This window comes from Oryzias latipes, chromosome 15 (assembly GCF_053564925.1).
Source record: "Oryzias latipes strain Hd-rR chromosome 15, Olatipes_Hd-rR_3.1".
Classification (NCBI taxonomy): Eukaryota; Metazoa; Chordata; class Actinopteri; order Beloniformes; family Adrianichthyidae; genus Oryzias; species Oryzias latipes.
Window position 1 is genome coordinate 17982326 of NC_136251.1, and position 20308 is coordinate 18002633.

The window sequence follows — 20308 nt, forward strand, 5'->3', positions numbered from 1 at the left end:
TACTGACACTAAACATTTAACTAATATTTTTAAAACATTTATAAAAATTGTATTGTGAGCTTAGCATTATATTTTTAAATGAATTTTCATTTGCAGCTTGTTTTCCTAATTTAAACAAGGGAAATGCTGGATGAATATGAAATATATCTTTTAGCTCATCTATTTCAAGAAAAATCTCAACTCAAGTAAGTTAACTTTAGATTGAAAGAGTCTAGAGCAATAAAAAGTAAAAAATGTTTTATATACAACAAAAAAGTCAAAGAATTATCTATAAACCATGAGATTAAGTTGGAAAATCGATGTGTCCTCAAAGCTTCTTTAAATGAATAAAAGAAGGAGCATGAGACAACAATAAACTTGTATATGGCCTTGGTTGAGTTTTTCTCATTTTAAACTGTAACCTAAGAAAAGAAAGAATTAAAGCTTTTTGCAGCAGCTAAAAAAAAAAAACTTTTGAGCTTGTGACTTTTTTTGTCGTTAAATGAACTGACTCGAGCCAGAACATATTACAAACAAAGGCCAGTTTCACCAACACAAGATCTGACCAATACAGTAAGTCTTTTGTGTGGGAGGCAGGCTAGACAAGACGTCTACCAACAGCTGCCTCAGTCCAAAACCAAATTCACAAGGGGGGAGGGAAAACAAAAAAAATAAAACAGAAAAAGCCCCAAATACACATACTCCCCCGCATGCACAGGAGCTCCGCAGAGAAGCATGCAAACAAACACTGAGTGCCACTGTGACCGACAATCCCTGACATCCTGTCAGGGAGTCTCTAAGCTAGTCACAGTTCATTTGAGCTCAGCTTTGGCCATCATCTCCAGGAGCACTTTAACATCCATATAAATTTTACCATCATTTCCAGTCAGGAATCTCATTCAGTACCCATGCAATGCGGCTTACCTCACTATATTGTGTGCATGTCAATAATCTGTTTTAAATTCGGAAACACTCCTGGCACATGTTTTATCAATGAGTTTTGGCAACTCTCTTTTTCATCACAGTCATTCTTCTAACCCTTCTTCCCCTTTAATACTTCAGTTTGCTTTTCCAAGATCCCAAAGGGAATAGAAATGCTCTGAAAATCCATTTTTGTTGTTCTGTTTTTTTAAAAAGGGCAAAGTACGGAGATGATGATGGCCTTCCTCTGCAGAACCCAAAATGACCTCCCTAGACATTTTTCTGTTTAGAAACCACGGAGTAAGTGGAAACAGCTTGACAAAAATAGGGAAAAAACAAGCCTGGGAGAGTGTGCTAAAGGAACTATCTTACATGTGAGATTAGGCAAAGCTGGAGGAGCGAGAGGTCAAGGACAGTAGAAGAGGGCAGAAAGAAACGAAAAAAGAAAGGCGTTTCTAGTTATCAGATTATGGTCAAATATTCTTTTTCAAAATTATATTATAAATTGCAGTAAATCATTCGATTATCCTTCTGCCAATCAAAAATTGGCACTGAGGCTTTGATGGGATCCCATTATCAGTCAAAGAGTACCCACAAAGAGATGAACCCAATCCCCAGGGAACAGGAATTACAGAAAGCTCTGCAGAGTGGCAAGCTGGGTAAACGCTGACATTGAAGTGCGCAGGATTAGTGGAAAATATTTTTAAATTGCCTATCCAGCAGGAAATGTGCAACAGACAAAGGAATAGAAATGTCTGCAGTCATGACATGTGTAGCAGTCAAAAGACAAACAAATGTGCAAGTTCTTTGTACTTGGGGGCGATCCCAATTCATTCACTGTCTAAAGATCTGTAATCAGAGAGAAAAAAACAAATGGGCTTCTGTGTCTGCTTGCACCACTGGAGAAAAGTTCATATCTAAATTTTGAGCTAGAAACCAATATTTACTTGGGGCTATGGTTCCAAATTAATCTGCAGCACAGCAGAGGCACAGATTCTTATGTTGAGAAAATATTAAAGCAGTGCAAGATTCACCACAGGCGCTATCTGTCTGTAATTTCCACCAGTGCAGCCACTCAGTTTTCCAATGCGTGGTCCCTTTGTGAGTAGCCTACATTCACTTCAATGTCAAAGGCTGGGCAGAGGTTGCAGCTCATCTCACTCATGCAGTGAAGGCCACGCCGAAATCTTCTCACCTAATACAATCATTCAAGTAATAAATGCAGCTGTTTGGATTTCCAGAATTATCTAGTCCAATGGATCCATATCAAGGCCAAAGGTAGGGACACGTGGGGTCGTGGAGGTGTCACACTCACTACTCACATCTCAAGCATGATCTCGTTCAGGTAAATCCCATCCACCAGTTCTATATATTCCGACAATTTGTTGGATTCGCTGGCTTTCAGCTGCCCCACCGTCCTCACCTGAAAACAGACCATAACCGTTAATGGATGAAAAGAAAGAGGCCAGTACTCACTTGAGCTGAAGACACATTTGAATATTTAATTAGGGCGCATACCCAGCAGACCAGAGGCGTGAGCATGAACTGCTCCAGCATTGGGGCGAAAACCTCGTTTTCCATCTTTTCTTTTATTCCCCCGTTTTATTCCAGCAGATGTGTGAGCAGCGGGGGACTTTTCTGTCGGAAAATGGGCTTCCTTGGACTAAAAATCATGTATTGATTAAATCGTTGCGCATTTTCCTATAAGGTCACTGGCAAAACGGGCTCGTGAGACGAAAGGGGGGGGACGGGAAACCACAATCTTCACGACACGGCCCAGCTGTTTCAGATGCCAGCGACTGGGGCTTGGCTACCTCCTGGGAAAGAAATTGATTCACATTTTCCCCCAATTTTTCCAAAACATAAACAACAGGTATAAGGTGATTAGGGGATCCGCTGTTTTAGCTAAAGGCAGACCTGCTGAGCCAGGTAAAGTAAACCGGTGGACCGTTAGTGACACCAGCAGAGTACCCCTCCAATACGACTCAGCGACGAAAAATATCCAAGAAACAGACGCGGCGTCCAGAAATTTTGGGCAAAAACTGGGGAGTTTTCCTTCATGCTTGTCAGAAATCCGCTTCCCCGTCGTGCCGCCCTCTCCACTGCATGCTGTCGTTCAAACGCCGCACACCGCTGTGCGCTGAGAAGCTGGGAGGATGCGCGGAGGGCGCGTGGCACCGCCTCCTGCGCATCTCCCTCCGCCTCCCTCGTGAGGAAATGTAGGGCATTGATCAAAGCATCTCTGTCTGCCGTGATTTCCTCTGAGTCATTATCGGTCATTCTTCTTAGTCAACACTTTGATGAAACAAACATTGAAAGTAAAACATGACTGTGGAAATTTGGCTTTCTATAGATATTGCTTTAACAATAATTTCAATACTAAAAAGTATAGCTTAAATATTTTTCCGCATGCCTTTACCATGTTTTAATAGCAGACAGAGATGCTTCAAAACCAGGCATGGCCTACTACTCTTTGTCTGCACTTTTAGAATGCAGCACATGGGAGGCCACAAGGAAGGTAAGATACTGACACCTGGTGGGGTAATGCACCAAGAAATACTGCAGACCAAAGTTATCCTCACTGCTAAAATGCTGAACTGATCTCATTTGAATTCACGATTGAATCAACAATTTGCCATCATTTGAATAAATATCTTATTTTCTTAATTTCCATTCTAAAATCAAATGTTGTTTCATCATTTAATTTTATTTACCCTACAAGTCATTTAAATTAAACAACGATGACACTTTTATCAAAAAAAAAGAAATATTTTTACATTTCACTTTCACAAATTTTACACTGTTTAGTTGCATGTTTGAAGAAATAACAAACATCTCAAAAAATCAGGAACGAATTGCAGACTTAATTGAAGAGGGAAAAAAAAAACTAATTGGAATGGTAATAGAGTTAAAAAATCATATCGCAGAAAAAGATTCGGAGATTGCACAGCTCAAAGGTCGAGTGTCTGACCTGGAACAGTGTTCCCGCATAAATGATGTTGTTATTAGTGGTCTTGCCATCAAACCGTCTTCCTATGCCAGGGCAGTTAAACCAGCAGATGATGGGGTAGAAACAGAAAGACAGACAGAGCAGGAATCAGTGGAACAACAAGTAGTAGCATTACTAAATAAAAAAGGCATTGCCATCAGCAACGACATGGAAGCCTGTCATCCCCCACCGAGGGAAAATGAAAAATACCCCCCAGCACTAATAATGCGATTTTCAAATGGAAAGCATAAAATTCCTCTCCTAAAGAAAGGAAGAAAACTAAAAGGAACAAACATTCACATGAATAAACATCTAACCAAGACAAATGCTGACACTGAAAGCACGGTTTCTCAGAAAAGAAAAAAAATACAATCAATGTGGACAAAAAACTGCAAAGTTTTCATTAAACTAAACAGCCCACCTGAACAGGCAAGTAATCGCAATCAGAGAAATGGAAGAGCTGGATCAATTTTGATAGAAAACGGCAAAAGTACAGTCCTCTCTAACAAGAATAAACAAACAATACACAACTATGGACTTAGACATTGACCCAGATACCCATTTCTTTGACTTTATGAATAACCACTGCAGTTAATACACAGAAGAGGAATACAATAGAAACACAAATCCTAATCACGAACTCTCAATCATACATTTCAACAGCAGAAGCTTATACGCGAACCACCAAACCATTGAAGAATACTTGGGGCTTACACTTCCAGCTTGAGAACTATGACTTTCACTATGTGAATAGGAAAAATAAGCAAGTGGCTCTTTATACACACAACAGTCTTAAACACAAAGTTGTGGAGACAATGTCGGGCTGTATTGATGATGTCTTGGAATATATATCTGTAGAGATAAGTATGGAGAAACAGAGTAACATCATAGTCAGCTGTGTGTATCGAGCCCCTGCTCCAGACATGGAAACCTTCACAAGTGCTATTGAAAACACGTTTGCTGATATTTCCAAAAAGGTCATATTTCTTTGTGGCGATTTTAACATAGATTTGTTGAACCCAAACAATCACACCAAGACAGAAGATTTCACGCATACAATGTACAGTTTAAGCTTTTATCCACTAATCAACAAACCCAGCAGAATAACAACAAACAGCGCAACTTTGACAGATATATTTTCACAACAGAATAAAAGGCGGACTGCTAATGACAGATATCAGCGACCACCTCCCAGTATTTGCTAACTATGAATGCGTTTTCAGAGAAAAAAAAGAGAAAAAGATAGTTTACAGAAGAAAACTAACAGAGGAATCAATAAATGCATTTAAATCAGAACTACAAGCACAAACCTGGAAAACTCTGTATGAAAGCAAAGATGTCAACGCAGCTTATGAAAGATTTTTTTCAGGAGTTTACATCTTTATATGACAAAAACTGCCCAATTACAAAATCCTGTAATAGAAAACAACATAAAACAACAAAACCCATGGATGACAACTGGACTGAGAAACGCGTGCAAAAAAAAGAACAGCTTATTTAAACAAATCTTAAAAAACAGAACTGTCGAGGCGGAGCAGTTATACAAAAAATATAAAAACAAACCAAACGGTAGCATGAGAACATGCAAAAAAGACTATTACACAGAAATATTAGAAAAAAACAAATCAAACACTAAAGAAATTTGGAAAGTACTGAATAGTGTCATCAGGAAACACAAAGAGAAAACAAATTACCCAGACTCTTTAGTTGGTAAAAATGAGATGTGCAACAATATTCAGGACATGACAAAGGAGTTTAATAAATATTTTGTAAAAATAGGGCCAAAGTTAGCTGACGACATAAACTTTTCAAAAAATATCAGAAAAAGAAACACTCGATCACTCCATAAAAAGAAATCCTAACTCGATCTATTTGAGACCCGCGGAAGCAAAAGGAGTTCTAAACAGCGTCAACGAATTCAAAAACAAAACATCTACAGACTGTAATGGAATTAATATGATGGTGATAAAAATGTCATTGATTCCATTGTTGACCCGCTAACCTATATTTGCAATTTATCCTTTCAAACAGGAACATTTACACAAAAAAGGAAAATAGCTAAAGTAATCCCACTACACAAATCAGGGGACAAACACCAACTAACAAATTGCAGACCAGTGTCTTTACTCTCAAAAATACTCGAAAAAGTGTTCCTCACAAGGCTGGAAAGTTTTATAGAAAAGTACAAACTAATATCCGAACACCAATATGGTTACAGAAAAAACAGATCAACATCCATGGCGATTACGCAACTAACTGAAGAAATTATAAATGGCACTGACAATAAAGAGTTCGTAGTAGGAGTGTTCATTAATCTGAAAAAGGCTTTTGACACAATTGATCATAAAATGTTAGTAAACAAACTGGAAAGATATGGAATACAAGGACCAGCATTAAAATGGTTAAACAGTTACATTAATAACAGGCAGCAGTTTGTCCAACTGGAGGACTGTAAATCATCCCTGCTAAATTTAAACTGTGGAGTTCCACAAGGGTCAATATTAGGTCCCATACTGTTCATCCTTTACATTAATCACATACACTTGGTATCAGATACACTCAAATACTTTTTATATGCTGACAACACAAGTATAGTCTGTACAGGGGAGAATCTCAGGGAAATTGTAAAAATAGTAAATACACAATTAGGGAAACTGAAACAATGGTTTGACAAAAATAAACTGTCACTCAGTGTTAACAAAACTAAATTCATGATTTTCGGAAATCGCCACATTCCTGCAGATTTAGAAATAAAAGTTGCCATTGATAACCATGTTCTGGAAAGACTGTCTGAAATCAAGTTCCTTGGAGTAATTATGGACGACAAAATAAGCTGGAAACCACAAATAAAGCAGGTCAGAGCTAAACTGGCTAAAAGCATAGCAGTGTTGGGAAAAACGCGCCAATACTTACTTCCAATAAATTGACAGCAAATGTTCAAAGACAGAGAAGGGAGTTACAATCTAAGAAAACAACTGAATTTCAAAAAGCAGTGCATTCGAACAACAAAAAAGAAAATGTGTCTATCAAATTGTGGTGTGGATTTATGGAATGGATTGGATGAAGGTTTAAAAAAAAAATCTTACATGTTTTCAAAAAAACCAACAAGAAGTCACTAATAGAACTTTATAAGGCCAGAAATGTGTAATAAAACAAAAATGTCACTTTTGCACAGTTGCCCTGCAGAATTGTACCGTGAATGTTTAGTGTACTGCTATCTGTAAATAGCAGTACGCGTATTGAATACGCACATCATCAGGTTTTGTAAAAAGGGGTGGGGGCAGACAAGATTTCTTGAGCCGCAATTAAATAAGCAAGCCCACCACCAAAAAAAATAATTATACTTTGATAATCAGTTGAAAAGACAACAACAAAGGTGTCTAATCCCCCCCTTTTTTAGGCTAAATTGTAGAATATCCTGGTCTCAACTGATTTTAGTTTGGGAAAATTCTGATCTTCTCTGATACTAGTAAAAAAATTCTAATGAATATATACCAAATATTGTCTGCAATTGTTTTTAAATTCAAATTCAGAAAGGTTATTGTTCGTTCAAGTAAAAACAGACATTTTTCTGTAAAGGGGCTTGAAAAAATCTTGCCATGCTCGCAGCCAATAAATACTGATGAAAGAAATGTAATCAGATAAGAGCAAAGATAAGAGATAAAATCAACAATTGATAAATGGTTTGACGGTGTTAATGCAGATGAAATCAAAGCGCAATCCAAGCCAAGTAAGACAGAATTCTGGACATGATGAAGGTAAGGTCGTTTTAGGAAGTACATGTTGATAATGTTTACTAAAGAAGATGGCTTTTCATTTTCACCTGAAACAGTCAAAGTCTTGGCTCAGATCATGCTGAGATCAGATATTTTTACATTTTCAAAATGTATATAATTGTATTTATATATTATGTTAATTTATAATTAACAACAATCATCTTAATCAAGGCATACATGGCTGTATTATTGTATCCTACTTCTGATTCAACTCAAGAAAAAATAAAGTGCAGCACTAAAACAGTTCGGATATTTTCATTATAAACATGGTTGTGCATTGACAACCATGTTCATAATGAAAATGTGCATTGACAAGTCTAAGCATGTATTTGAATGTATTGCCTTTTGTATTTTAGGGCAAAGTTTTTTCTGCAAAAAAAACTGCTATGTGGCAGTGGTCCTGCTTTTTACTGTAATATGTGATGCAGTTAAGAAATCATTTCAGTTGATTCTAGTTCAACAAGCCCATGACTTTAACTGACTTTAACACATCGACAGATATTTTGAGGAAAAGGAAAATCCATTTAATTGCAAATTCAAAAAAGAACAAAAAGAGCAGCTGAGTTAGGATTTTTGCCATTTTGAGAGTCAATTATAAAGTGGTGGTTTCCACCACATAAACAGGTCTCAGGTAGAAAATGATCACAGGATTGTGGAAAAACACACACTTGACTATTTCAAGTCATACGCCTCTTGGAGGCAAGCCTGTCATTATCCAAGTATATAATTTAAATGGGGGTTAGGAACGAATATTAAAAAACTTTCCACAATGTGCAAATGTTCTAAAAAAATTCTATGAAAGTACTAGAATAAAAACTGTAGTAGAAGGATTCTAAAGACAATAATAAAGAAAGCCTGGAAGAGCTCATGATCAAAATATTCTGTAAAACTTTGCAACACTGTTTGTGACTAGAAAAATACTTAGATAAAATCTGGTGAAGATTTTTTCCTGTAAATTAACATTTAGTAATCAACTGGCCACGTGGCGGACTTTCAACCATCCAGGGTTCAACCTGTTGGCCAAAGGTTCAAATCCTTTGCCCAATTGTGGCTGGGATAGGCTCCAGCAACACTATCACCTCAAATGGTGAAGATGGACAGATGGAATTAACTTGATGTCAGTTTTTGCTGTATGAACAAATATTTAATGCATATCATCAATGCCACAGGTTTCCAAGTTCTGTTAGGCAAATCATCTGTAATTTCATTTTTAAAGGTGTTTTGGATGTGAACTTTCTGACAATGCGCATTCATTTTACAACAATACAAAAAACATTGACAGCAATTACTATGAGTTTCCAAAAGTATTTCCCAACCAGTGAGAACATTTTGTGTATTTAATAGTAAATCTGTTCCTATTTCTCAAACTGAGCTTATAGCTTTTCCCAAACCTCACCACTTAAACACACCATTAAGCAATGCTGCACATAATGAAAACCTCTAAAGGTTGCTGCCTGTTAGCCCACACAGAGTTTGTGTCAGACAATTTCCTGCTCTGTCACAGCGAAAGCAGACTTTGTAGTGTCTTAGTGTATTTGTGCGTGTGTGTCAGCATTTGTTTTCATCTGTGTTAGGTTCATTAACCTGACACTCATCGGAATGTTGTGCCAGTTTTGTTGAAATGGGTTGCTTGGTATGCACTTGAAAGAGTTTATTGCAACTTTCATTTACTGTAATAAAACACTACAGTGTCTCTCATTGTGACAAATAACAATGACGGCAGCAAAACAGCTCATGTGAAAACCCACAACACGTACATGTGTACAGGGTTCATGTGAATGTACCTTTTTGTTGCCGTTAGTGTTCACTGGAATAAAAGTAATTGTTCTGTTAATAAGAAAACAGATGAGCTGCACAGTCTCATGCAGATGTAATCCTTTGCAGCTTCCTGTTATTTATTTCTTTGGAATTTACAAGCTGCCGCAAACGTTTTGGTTTGCAGACCACGGGCTGACTAACTATGGAAATATCTCCTTCTCTGCTGAGGTTTAATTTGTAGTTTGCTCATTAAAGCAACATGACAAAGCAGAAATGTAGCCACTACTGGTCGTTAAAAAGATGAACATTGAAGTTATGCCTACAGGTCATGACAAGTTAATTTTAAATACAACCTACTTCTATTCAATTTTGCATATAGAAGTCCTTATTTGAGCCACATGTTCTAAAACTTAACAAGTAATAATTAAGGGGACATCATGTTTGGATAAGAATATCTAAAAGTTAATCAGCCTGCACATGAAAAATTGCATCACAGAGGACTTATCTGTTCAGTGTGGTTTACAGGCTACACATTGCAACCCATAATAATCTCCAAAATGGAAAAAAAAGAAATAGAAAAAATATATATATATGATATCAAACTTGTATGTGTCTTTGTCAGATGTAAATAATGATTTAAAGATTTTGCATTTTCCTCAAGGTGGAAACATCAGATCATCTTTAACATAAGAATATCTCTGCTTCTCTGTAAAAATGCTGGTATATTACATTCCTTATGGCAGACATAAGAAACATTTGAAGATGACAATTATTTTCATTGTTTTAGAATGAGAGAATTTAGGGGAAAAAAAAGTTGTGTTGGGAATTAATGGTGTCACACCCTAACCAGGTTTATTTAAATCAAAACACCTGCAAAAGGTCTCCTAAACCTTTAATGGTCTTTCAGTATGGATTTGTGAGCGGTGCAATCAGGGTGAAGACTGCTGACTTGTCCAGAAGACAGTTATTGACAACCTTCAAAAAGACAGAAAGCACCAAAAGGCCTGAGCTCATCAACAAGCTGATTATTCCCAGAGTGCTGTATTCAAGCATTTTAGTAGAAAATTGAGCAGAAGGTGAAAAGTGTGGTTTAGGAAAAGAAGCATCATTGACAGCAACAACGGCAGCATTAACTAGACTCTGATAAAAGCCCTTGTGAGCGTCAGAAGGAGGTGACTGAGGGTAGAGTCAGAGCACCATGAGCATCATGAGGCACCGGACACAAACTAATACTAGACATGGGCAAAGAATGTGGTGCGAAACTGGCGTGAAGTATCAACAATTACGATCAGTTAAAAATACTAAAAAAATATTTGGGATGGGATTTTTGTGTGTGACTAATGCCACCTAGTGGTAAAAAGTACAACTGCACTTTTTGTGCATCTACAATCAATAACTACATATAAGCGATATAAAAAGGCCACATTTTAAGGTTTTCTTTAGCAAAGGATTTAAATACCTATTCTATTGTGCCAATAAGTATACTTTCCGTTCTGCATTTATTAAAAATCGATAAAGAGATTTATTGACAATATAGATTCATTAAAAGGAAAAAACCTGAGAGTACCCTATATTATTAAACAGCTGTCAAAAAGTGAATGTATTTTATTTTTAGATAATATGCACATTACTTAACACTTAAATATATAGTTAAACGCATTTAATATATGTTGTGAAATAGGAAGTACAAGAAGACTGCAAAGAGAATAGATTTAAAATACATTTTCACAACACTTTTTTTATGTATTCATTTATTTTATTTTATTTTTGTCAATAGTCAGACATTAATATATCAAACAAGCAAACATTAATGCCAGTAGATATATGAAAGATAATAGAAGCATTCCTTTTCAAAAAGAATTGAAAATAAAATCCAAAAGAATATTATAATGATAAAAATAATATTAAAAAACATAAAAATCATTAAATTATAGATCCAAAAGCCCAAACAAACTCCAAAACATTATGAATGTTTAAACACTTTCAACAGATGTCCCAAACAGGAACATTTTCAGCGGAACCCCTGCGTTGAGGGTGGGACGCTTTACTTGTAACACACATTTTTAATTGGTCCAATCAGAAGTCGCATCTTTCTGACGTCATCTCGTACATGTGACAAACCATCATGGATGCCCTCTGACAGCTTTGGAAACTGTAATGTCCTCGCTGTCCACAGAAGCTTCTCTCTCTGTTTGTGTCGTGAATATTTCAAAATGAGGTATTTGCTTTGTTTGGGCCGCTCCTTTTCCTGTCGCCATGTCCGCTTTTGTCATCAGAGTGTCTACAACAGACACTCGAGCCCACGAAGGATCGGAGTGGATCTTGGAGAGAAGTGAGTCGACTAGTCTCTTCAGCTCCTTTCAGTTTCATTATCTGGGAATGGATGCTGCAGTTTTTGAACATTAACTGTTTACGCACCCGGTGTTACAGTTTTCTTATGATTACTTAAAAGCATTTATCCGCTTTATTAAATAAAAAAGACAATATTGTATTTTTCTCATAGGAAACTGGAAATCTCGTCAGGGAAATTTGCTAGATTTGCTGATGGATCCGCTGTAGCACAGGTACTTAAAGGATTTTTATTTTGTGTACTTTCTTGTGCAAATAACAACAACAACAACATGCCTTTCTTTTTGCTAGTAGATTTTTTTCTTTTCCACATTTTTCTTTCAATTATTGTAACTGCCTAGTATCAAACCAAATAAAATGTATTTTATGTTTTCTTCCTAATCCCGTTTAAACTCAGTTTATGACCTAAAATCCTATCAATTTATCGTTAGCAAAATCACCTTCATGTTATGTGTTTGATTTATAACATGACTTAAACCGATTAATAGATAATACATTGTTGGCCAAAGGTACATGCAGGCACCTATAAACTATTGCTATTAATGCCACATCCTTGGTCATGGGTTAAAATACCCTAAAATTCATTTTAAACTATTCTTGTGACTTTTAATGATACGTCATCTTTCAGCTGGGAGAAACCTCTGTGATGGTGACCGCTGTGAGCAAGACCAAACCCACTTCTTCTCAATTCATGCCTCTTGTGGTAGGTCCTCAACTTTTTGAGCGAGAATTCTTTAGTTTTGAGCTCATTTTGGTCATTTAAAATATTATTTTTACTGTTATTAAATGTTTTATGACTCGTTCTATTTTTGATCCAACCAGAGGTGCTTAATGCTCAGCAGTTGTTAAATAACAGCTGGTAAAAATGGCAATAGGAATTGACTTATGATTCAAATGATAGCGGTAAAAAGTTTCAGCAGTGGAGTAACATTCTCCCCGACTGACAGGTGGATTATAGACAGAAAGCAGCTGCTGCAGGTCGCATCCCCACTAATTATTTGAGGCGAGAGCTTGGTACCACTGACAATGAAATCCTCACCAGCAGACTAATAGGTGAGCTGGGACTAATTTAGCTTCAATGCACCATATCTTTCTAGTTTATTTATTTTTACCACTGCTTTCTTTGTTTCTATTGATCAGATCGGTCCATTCGACCACTTTTCCCACCTGGTTACTTTTACGACACTCAGGTCAGTGAGAGAGTTTTGCATTCTTTAGATTTTTAAATAATCGTGACATCATGTATGCCCCTCTTTACATTATTGTCTTAAAGGTTCTTTGTAACTTGCTTGCTGTTGATGGTGTCAATGATCCAGATGTGCTAGCTATTAATGCAGGTAGGATCAAATGTCAGTCATTTCAGTTTGTACACTTCAGAAAACTCCTATCTTTTTCGAAACACCTTTGGTTTTCTTATAGCCTCTGCAGCTCTGGCCCTGTCTGACATCCCCTGGCATGGACCCATAGGTGAGAAATGCAACAAGCAACGTATCACAGGATTTTTTTTCTCCAGAAAAACTAGACTTTAAAGGTTGGTCAAAGTTTCAGTGCTCATCTAAGTAGTTTTTTTGCTCTGAAGCCTGAAAGAGGTACTTGGATGAGCAGTGAAACATCCTCTAGAAGCTTCCCTTATTCTGAGAACAGAAATCCTGGATTTCAAGATTTTGAAAGGTTTATTGTCATATGCACAGTAAGAAACGGGTTTCCCTGCACAATGAAATTCTTACTCCGAATGGTATACAGGAAACTCAAAATTCATGCAAACATACACACAAAAACACAAGATGTCGTGCAAATTCATGGATGAATGAGAAACAGCACAGACCTAACCAGTCATGTCATTTATTCTCCTAAAATCCTTGTAGTCAGATGATTGTTTTGCGGTTTAAGTAGAGCTTGGATGTGTTTACAGGTGCTGTGCGGGTTGGCATCGTTAATGGAGAAGTGCTCATCAACCCCACTAGAGCAGAAATGGCTTCCAGCACGTTAAACTTAATCATCGCTGGAGCTCCAAGCAGCCAAGTGGGTAAGTTGGTAAAGTTCTTACTGGCCTGAGAAATATAACAGTCTTCAGTGGGTACCGTATTGTGATGACGTGCATTCAATCAAATATACATAGTTGGCGCTTTAACTAACTACATGTTTAATGCCAATGGTTATAATGGAAAAAGCCGACGTAAAATCCAATTTGAAGCTGAATTTTCTTCACAAAGCTTCTATCTCTAGAAGAACTAAAAACTTTAATCTCCACAACTACATGACTGTCTTGGTGAAATAAACTGCCTCCAATGCTGCCTTGTATGTCTTCTGACAGATATTTCAGCTTCGCATAGAGCTGCCTAAACATCCTCCGGATGAAATGTGCCAAATTAAAATGAGTGTTGGGATACACTAACCGTTGTAAAGTCTTATTTTAAAAACAGGGTAGATTTCAATTTAGACTTATAGAACATGTTATTGTAAAACCGTTGTGCATAAACCAACCAACTTTCATTTAATCTTTAAAGTTTTTTAAGTGATAATGCGAAATCTGCAGATATTACAAACTGTAGATGCTCTACATATTTATGAGTTTTCTATCAAAAAAATTCCTTGAAACTTCGATATAAATAGTTTAAAAACCTTTAGAGGAACAACCAAAATGCTATTGAACCCGGAGGAAAATTTGTCATACCGGTAATTTATTTAGGAACTTTAGTAAGAATTCTTTTTGGTTTGTCCAAAATTTCTGACACACACTTGAGCACAGACACATTTGGCTTTCTATACCAGTGTTGTGTTTCTACTCATGCTGGTTGCTAAAGATTGAAATATGACTGATTGTCAGTGATGATTGAGGCGTCTGCTGAGAACGTGCTGCAGCAGGACTTCTGCCACGCGGTGAAGGTGGGAGTCAAACACACCCAGCTCATCATTCACGCCATCCAGCAGCTGGCAAGAGAGCAGAAGGTCACCAAGCGCACGCCCATCAAAATGTTCTTCCCCCCAGCAGAGATGGTGGAACGTGTTCAGAAGTAAGTAGGACTCAGCCATGAGTCTTTTCCAGAACTGAACTAGAAAACCTATAGGGAAAGTTCATTAAAAGGGTTTTATGAGAACTCGATGAAGCTTGAGCTTGTCCTATAGAACAAAAAAGTCAGAGTAAATTGTTTTTTTCCAGATCTATTTATTGTCAAATGTTCAATGTATTTTAAAATGCGGCACAGATGAAATGACTGTCTTCTCAGACCCCAATGCAAACATGCAGAAAATAAATAACAATAAAAAGCATAAAAATAGAACAATAAGTAAAAATGGTAAAAGAAATTAATATATATACTAATAAGAACAATGAATCTTGAATTTTCCAGTTTAACACTTCATTTTTTTTGTCTTTTTTTTCCCACCAGGTTAGCCTCTGAAAAGATCTATGCTGTTTTCACTGATTATAGTCATGATAAGGTAGCGAAAAAAATCCTAATTTTCAAGTTATATCTTCTAGAAATAATCATTATGTTAAAATCTTACATTTTGTCTGAATAAATAACATCCTTAACGCAGATTTCAAGAGATGAAGCCATAAACAAAATACGATTGGAAACTGAAGAAGATCTCAAAGGTATGCAGACATTTAATTTGCATTTTGTAGCTGTAAAGGTTTAGTCAAAATATTTTTATCCTTCTGTGTGTAGATGCGTTTCCTCAGGCGGAGCCCTTTGACGTCATTGAATCTTTTAACATCGTGAGCAAAGAAATCTTCCGTAATTTGGTGCTGAATGAGTACAGGAGGTGAGCGGGATCTGCTCTGCTTTTACAAAGTTAATGTCATGGTGCACAGATCTGGAAAAACTAAAACAGGTGTGTGGATTTCGTCTTTGTGTTAAAGATGTGACGGGAGGGAACTGACCGCTTTAAGAACCATCTCGTGTGAGGTTGATCTGTTTAGGCCTCTGCATGGCTCAGCTCTGTTTCAGAGAGGACAAACACAGGTATGTAAAGAGCTTTAAGCCAATCCAAGTTAAAAGGGGAGACGGTTTGAATATAAGAGATAGAACATATAAATGCTTAAGTTGTATGGATGAATATTCGACTTCCTGCTGTAAAAATGTTCTTGTAGTATTTTTAGCAGGGTAGATGTGAGCCTGGTGTTCTTCTGTTCCCTGTAGGTGTTGTGCAGCGTCACCTTTGACTCCCTGGAGTCCAGCATCAAAACAGATATTATCACAACAGCTTTGAGGTAAGGTGGTTGCTTTGTATAATAAATTAAATGATTAACTTTTCTGGCTACAATGCAGCGTAAAATGATAGAAGCAATATGATCTGTTTCTGTAGAACGGATTGGTGAAAACATTAGGAGTGGAAGAAACTGAAATGCTTTTAAAACTTTAAGCTTTGTGTTCATTGTTCAATTTAAAGATCAAGACAGACTTGCATAACTTTGTGAGTGAAAAAGGTCAACCAATATATTTAATATCTAATTCTGATAATATGATTTATGATGAAAGTAACAGTTGAACAACATTTGAATTAGTATGAGTAAAAAATTAGTTAGTAAAAGTTAGTATGAGCAAAAAATTACTTTGCAATACTTTCACTTTTGTATTCCACTGTTTAATGATGATCATATTTTATATAATTTACTATCCTAAATGGCGTTATGGGTCATTAAAGATTGTCTGACAACACAAGTTAGTTTTCATCTTTTAGAAGTTAAAAAGCAAAATACTTCTGTTTTTTTTTATTATTATTATTATTATATATCTTTGTTCTCTACATCGAATTAATCCAATATCTGTTTATTAATCATACATACTTCCAGGAAACAGTTACACCTGAACTTAAGGATAAAAAGAAAACATTTTTTCAAATTTGACTTTATGTTGTGAGGCTCTAAACACTCATCAGAGCATTAGAATTGTTTTTTGAATAGGGCTGGCATTATCTCCCTTTACCACATTCACATGTACGAGAGTATAAACCGTTACAGAAAAAAAATCTTTATTTAGAAAACTGAATCAATTATTTTGTCTGAAAACTTATTAATAATATGTAACTCCCATTTTCACCCAGAAGTTGTATTATTAAAGAGAAAATGAATAATCCTGTTCCTGATCATATCTGAATGCCTTGTTGAGGTTATTTTGTAGTAAATTTTGAACAAATCTGCATCCCTAAAATGCCCACTCTTTTCTTTCTGAAGTGGTGTCAAAGACAAAAACTTCATGCTTCATTATGAAGTAAGTGGATTTTGATTTTTTTTTCAATCAAATACATAATTCGTGGATTTATAATCTTTAATTTGGTGTCAATTTAATGTGTTCTTTTTATGTTCAGTTTCCTCCGTATGCAACTAATGAGATCGGCAAAATGGGAGGCCTGAACAGGAGAGAGCTTGGACACGGTTGGTTGGGATGTTCCGGTCTCGTATTTGGTTCCTTTTTTAGCAGCTCTCACTGGGGGCGTGGCTTGTGTTTGTAGGAGCTCTGGCTGAGAAGGCGCTGAGACCAGTCATTCCCAAAGACTTCCCTTTCACTATCCGAGTCACATCTGAGGTGTTGGAGTCAAATGGTCAGTTTTTAAGACATTATTTCAGAAATATAAAAAGTTAAAAGGAGGTGTGGAAGCTCTGTTGCTCCTGTTGTAGTGTTCTTTTTAAGGCTGTTTTCCATTGTTTAATAACTGTGTTTGCCTTTTAGGTTCATCATCAATGGCCTCAGCCTGTGGAGGAAGCCTTGCCCTTATGGATGCAGGTACCAAAGCCAGACTAAAAGAATGTGCTAAAACTCTCTTACCAGGTGTATTGAAGCACACATGAATCTTGAGAATATTAATTTGTTCTGTTAAATGATTTTTATTTCCTGTTCTGCAATGTAAATGGTATGTACTCCTATAGCGCTTTACTTTCTTTATTAAAGGCCCAAACCTCTTTACAGCCACAGTCCCATTGACTCATGTAAACACACATTTACACACATGAACACAATAAAAGGTACGACATGTAATTTAGATTTATATGCAAGTGTGGATTGTTGCAATTGAAATATTTTTCTGGCACAAAATTCTTTTTAAAAGAAGAACGTTATAAATGTTGTTTTTTCCAGGTGTTCCCATCTCTTCCGCTGTGGCAGGTGTGGCCATCGGCCTTATTTCCAAAGCAAACCCACAGAAATCTGCTGAGATTGAGGACTACAGAATACTGACGGATATTCTGGTACAAACCATCTCAGTTTAACCTACGACAGACTGTTTGGTTTCTGTAAATAACTTGGTTATTGTCGTTTTTCATTGAACATTTGTGAGTGGATTGCTGTTTTCTTAACAGGGAATAGAGGATTACCTTGGAGACATGGACTTTAAAATGGCAGGAACAAGCAAGGGGATCACTGCTTTACAGGTATTATGTTTGATGACTCAACAGAAAAACCTAGCAACTTTAAACAACATGTATTCGGGGCAATGTGGTTTTTTGACCATCTTTTCAACACACATGAGGATCAAATGTAAAAAAAAAACAGTAAAATAAAGCAAAGTGTGTAAAGTTTTTGATTCCCTCTCTTGTACTAAAGTGATTATTTTTTTCTTTTGTTTGACATTTAGGCTGATGTGAAGATTCCAGGTTTACCTTTGAAGGTGGTTATGGAGGCAATCCAGCAAGCAACGGGTACAGAAATCTAGTATTACTTCAGTATTAGTATTTGTTAGCTTTTTAAAAAAAATCCTTTTGTTTTTCAGTGGCCAAAAGGGAAATCCTTGGAATCATGAACAAATGCATTGCAAAACCAAGAGAGAGCAGGAAAGAGAACGGACCAGTCGTTGGTAAATATTGTAAAGGGATCTACACATCTCTTTGGAAATGTTGTGGTTTAATGAGCGCTGGGTTCTGGTAGAAAATGTGCGGGTGCCTGCATCTCGAAGAGCGCGCTTTGTCGGCCCAGGAGGATATAACCTACGCAAACTGCAAGCTCAGACAGGTATTCTGGTAATCGAGCACTGATTACATTTGGATGTGCAGAAGTGTTTAATTTAGTCTTTTTGTTTCCTCTAAAGGTGTCACTATAAGTCAGGTGGATGAAGAAACGTTCTCTGTGTTTGCTCCAACTCCTGGAGCTATGAATGAAGCCCAGGAGTTCATTAGCGATATCTGCAAAGACGATGTGAGCCAACAACAAAATCCAGAATGCATCTGGTTTATTCATTAATTATCAGTTTGATATTCCAGACTATCACTGAACCTTGCCTATATGTACCTAAAGCTCGAGCATTAATGTTGCTTCCCATTTGCAGCAGGAGCAGCAGTTGGAGTTTGGTGCCGTCTACACTGCCACCATCACAGAAATAAGGTAACCTTATTTACTTTTGAGGGCTGAAAGCGAGCCCTGATCCAGCCACTGATGGACATACCTCTCTGTTTTAGGGACATTGGTGTGATGGTTAAACTATATCCAAACATGACGCCTGTCTTGCTGCACAACTCCCAGCTGGACCACAAACGGGTTTGTAAAACGCACTTTGGTGGACTTTTTTAATCTGTTTTTGTTAAACCACACCATCCAATTTTCTTTTATAGAGCACTTAAATGATCTGTTCTGATCTGAAGTGGTGTACAATCATGTAAACAAAAAAGAAGATAAAAACAATGCACAAGTAAATTGAAAATAATCAATCAAATAAAATGACGAAAATGTATCTCTTGTAGATCAAGCATCCAAGTGCTTTGGGTTTGGATGTAGGACAGGAGATACAGGTTTGTGTCAGCTGTTCAAAGTGACCTGTTTTATTGCCACTGTGGGGTTTCTTTTTTTCTAACAAGTGTTCTCCTGACAGGTGAAGTATTTTGGACGAGATCCAACAGACGGCAGAATGAGGCTTTCACGAAAGGTGTTGCAGTCTCCTGCCGCCACTGTCGTCAAGACGCTAAGTGAGAAACAGAGCATTTCCATGGGTTCAAACATCAGCGAAAGATCCGACTTGTGACAGAATGGCACAGCGCAGAGTTTCCTGACTAATCCACCAACTACAATTCGAAAGGAATATTACTTTTGAAGTAGTAATCCCAAGAAAGATGCAACAGATGTCGTAAACATGGCACTATTGGACAAATGAGGCATCTGGCTGACAAGAACAGAATTGTGTTTTGTTTTTTTTGTGTTTTTTTTTAGGTTTGTCCTTGTTATGTCATGTATCAGCAACAATGCTTCTTGTACTTCCACAAATATTTGTGCCTTATGTGGTGGTATGATTACAAGTTTGCAAAAGTCTAGTACTTGCTATTGTTTAGGATTTTTACATTTCATATCTATTGTCCTCTAATATACTGGTATAGAAACAAAAACAAAGTGGGAGAACTTCACAGCATATGTACTTGTTTTTTTTTATTTATAGTCTATGTAAATACACAAATACATGGCATTTCTTAATCATTTTGGAAATAAATAAAACGTTTTTTTTCTATAATCTAATATTGAAATGTATTGTTTTATGCATTATTTGGTAATTGTTTCAAATATTTATGTGACGAAAACTAAATTATTTTTTTTACTTAAAATGCATGAGGTAC

At 36.7% G+C, this 20308-nt stretch overlaps 2 protein-coding genes across 24 annotated transcripts in view; one reads left to right on the forward strand and one right to left on the reverse strand.

The window, feature by feature from the left end:
* The window catches only part of ccdc88ab (coiled-coil and HOOK domain protein 88ab), a 45722-nt gene extending 42615 nt beyond the window's left edge, over window positions 1–3107 (reverse strand). For all 23 annotated transcript variants that reach the window (XR_013647848.1, XR_013647845.1, XR_013647847.1 and 20 more), the window contains exons 1-2: window positions 2419–3107; window positions 2223–2323 (exon numbers count right to left, since the gene is read on the reverse strand). Coding sequence is in view for 17 of the 23 variants with exons in the window: in XM_078932061.1 (XP_078788187.1) it covers window positions 2223–2323; window positions 2419–2481 (164 nt within the window). In the remaining 6 variants the exon portion in view is untranslated. The remainder of the gene's footprint in view (window positions 1–2222; window positions 2324–2418) is intronic.
* Window positions 3108–11454: 8347 nt separating this feature from the next.
* pnpt1 (polyribonucleotide nucleotidyltransferase 1) lies at window positions 11455–20210 on the forward strand. The gene is made up of 28 exons (XM_004077043.4): window positions 11455–11755; window positions 11927–11987; window positions 12401–12475; window positions 12720–12825; window positions 12913–12962; window positions 13046–13109; window positions 13192–13239; window positions 13685–13798; window positions 14600–14786; window positions 15162–15213; window positions 15313–15370; window positions 15444–15540; window positions 15638–15740; window positions 15918–15988; window positions 16952–16988; window positions 17086–17152; window positions 17230–17319; window positions 17448–17501; window positions 17853–17962; window positions 18074–18145; window positions 18349–18412; window positions 18484–18567; window positions 18639–18722; window positions 18799–18905; window positions 19036–19091; window positions 19166–19244; window positions 19448–19495; window positions 19576–20210. The coding sequence occupies exons 1-28, from the start codon at window positions 11553–11555 to the stop codon at window positions 19723–19725; spliced, it is 2391 nt and encodes a 796-aa protein (XP_004077091.1). The 5' UTR covers window positions 11455–11552; the 3' UTR covers window positions 19726–20210.
* The last annotated feature ends 98 nt before the right edge of the window (window positions 20211–20308 follow it).

Excerpts from the sequence above, each read along its gene's own strand:
- pnpt1 (XM_004077043.4), top strand. The coding sequence starts at position 11,553 with ATGCCCTCTGACAGCTTTGGAAACTGTAATGTCCTCGCTGTCCACAGA. Across the intron at positions 13,240-13,684 it reads CCCCTGGCATGGACCCATAG|GTGCTGTGCGGGTTGGCATC; the intron begins GTGAGAAATGCA and ends ATGTGTTTACAG. Across the intron at positions 17,502-17,852 it reads CCTTGCCCTTATGGATGCAG|GTGTTCCCATCTCTTCCGCT; the intron begins GTACCAAAGCCA and ends TGTTTTTTCCAG.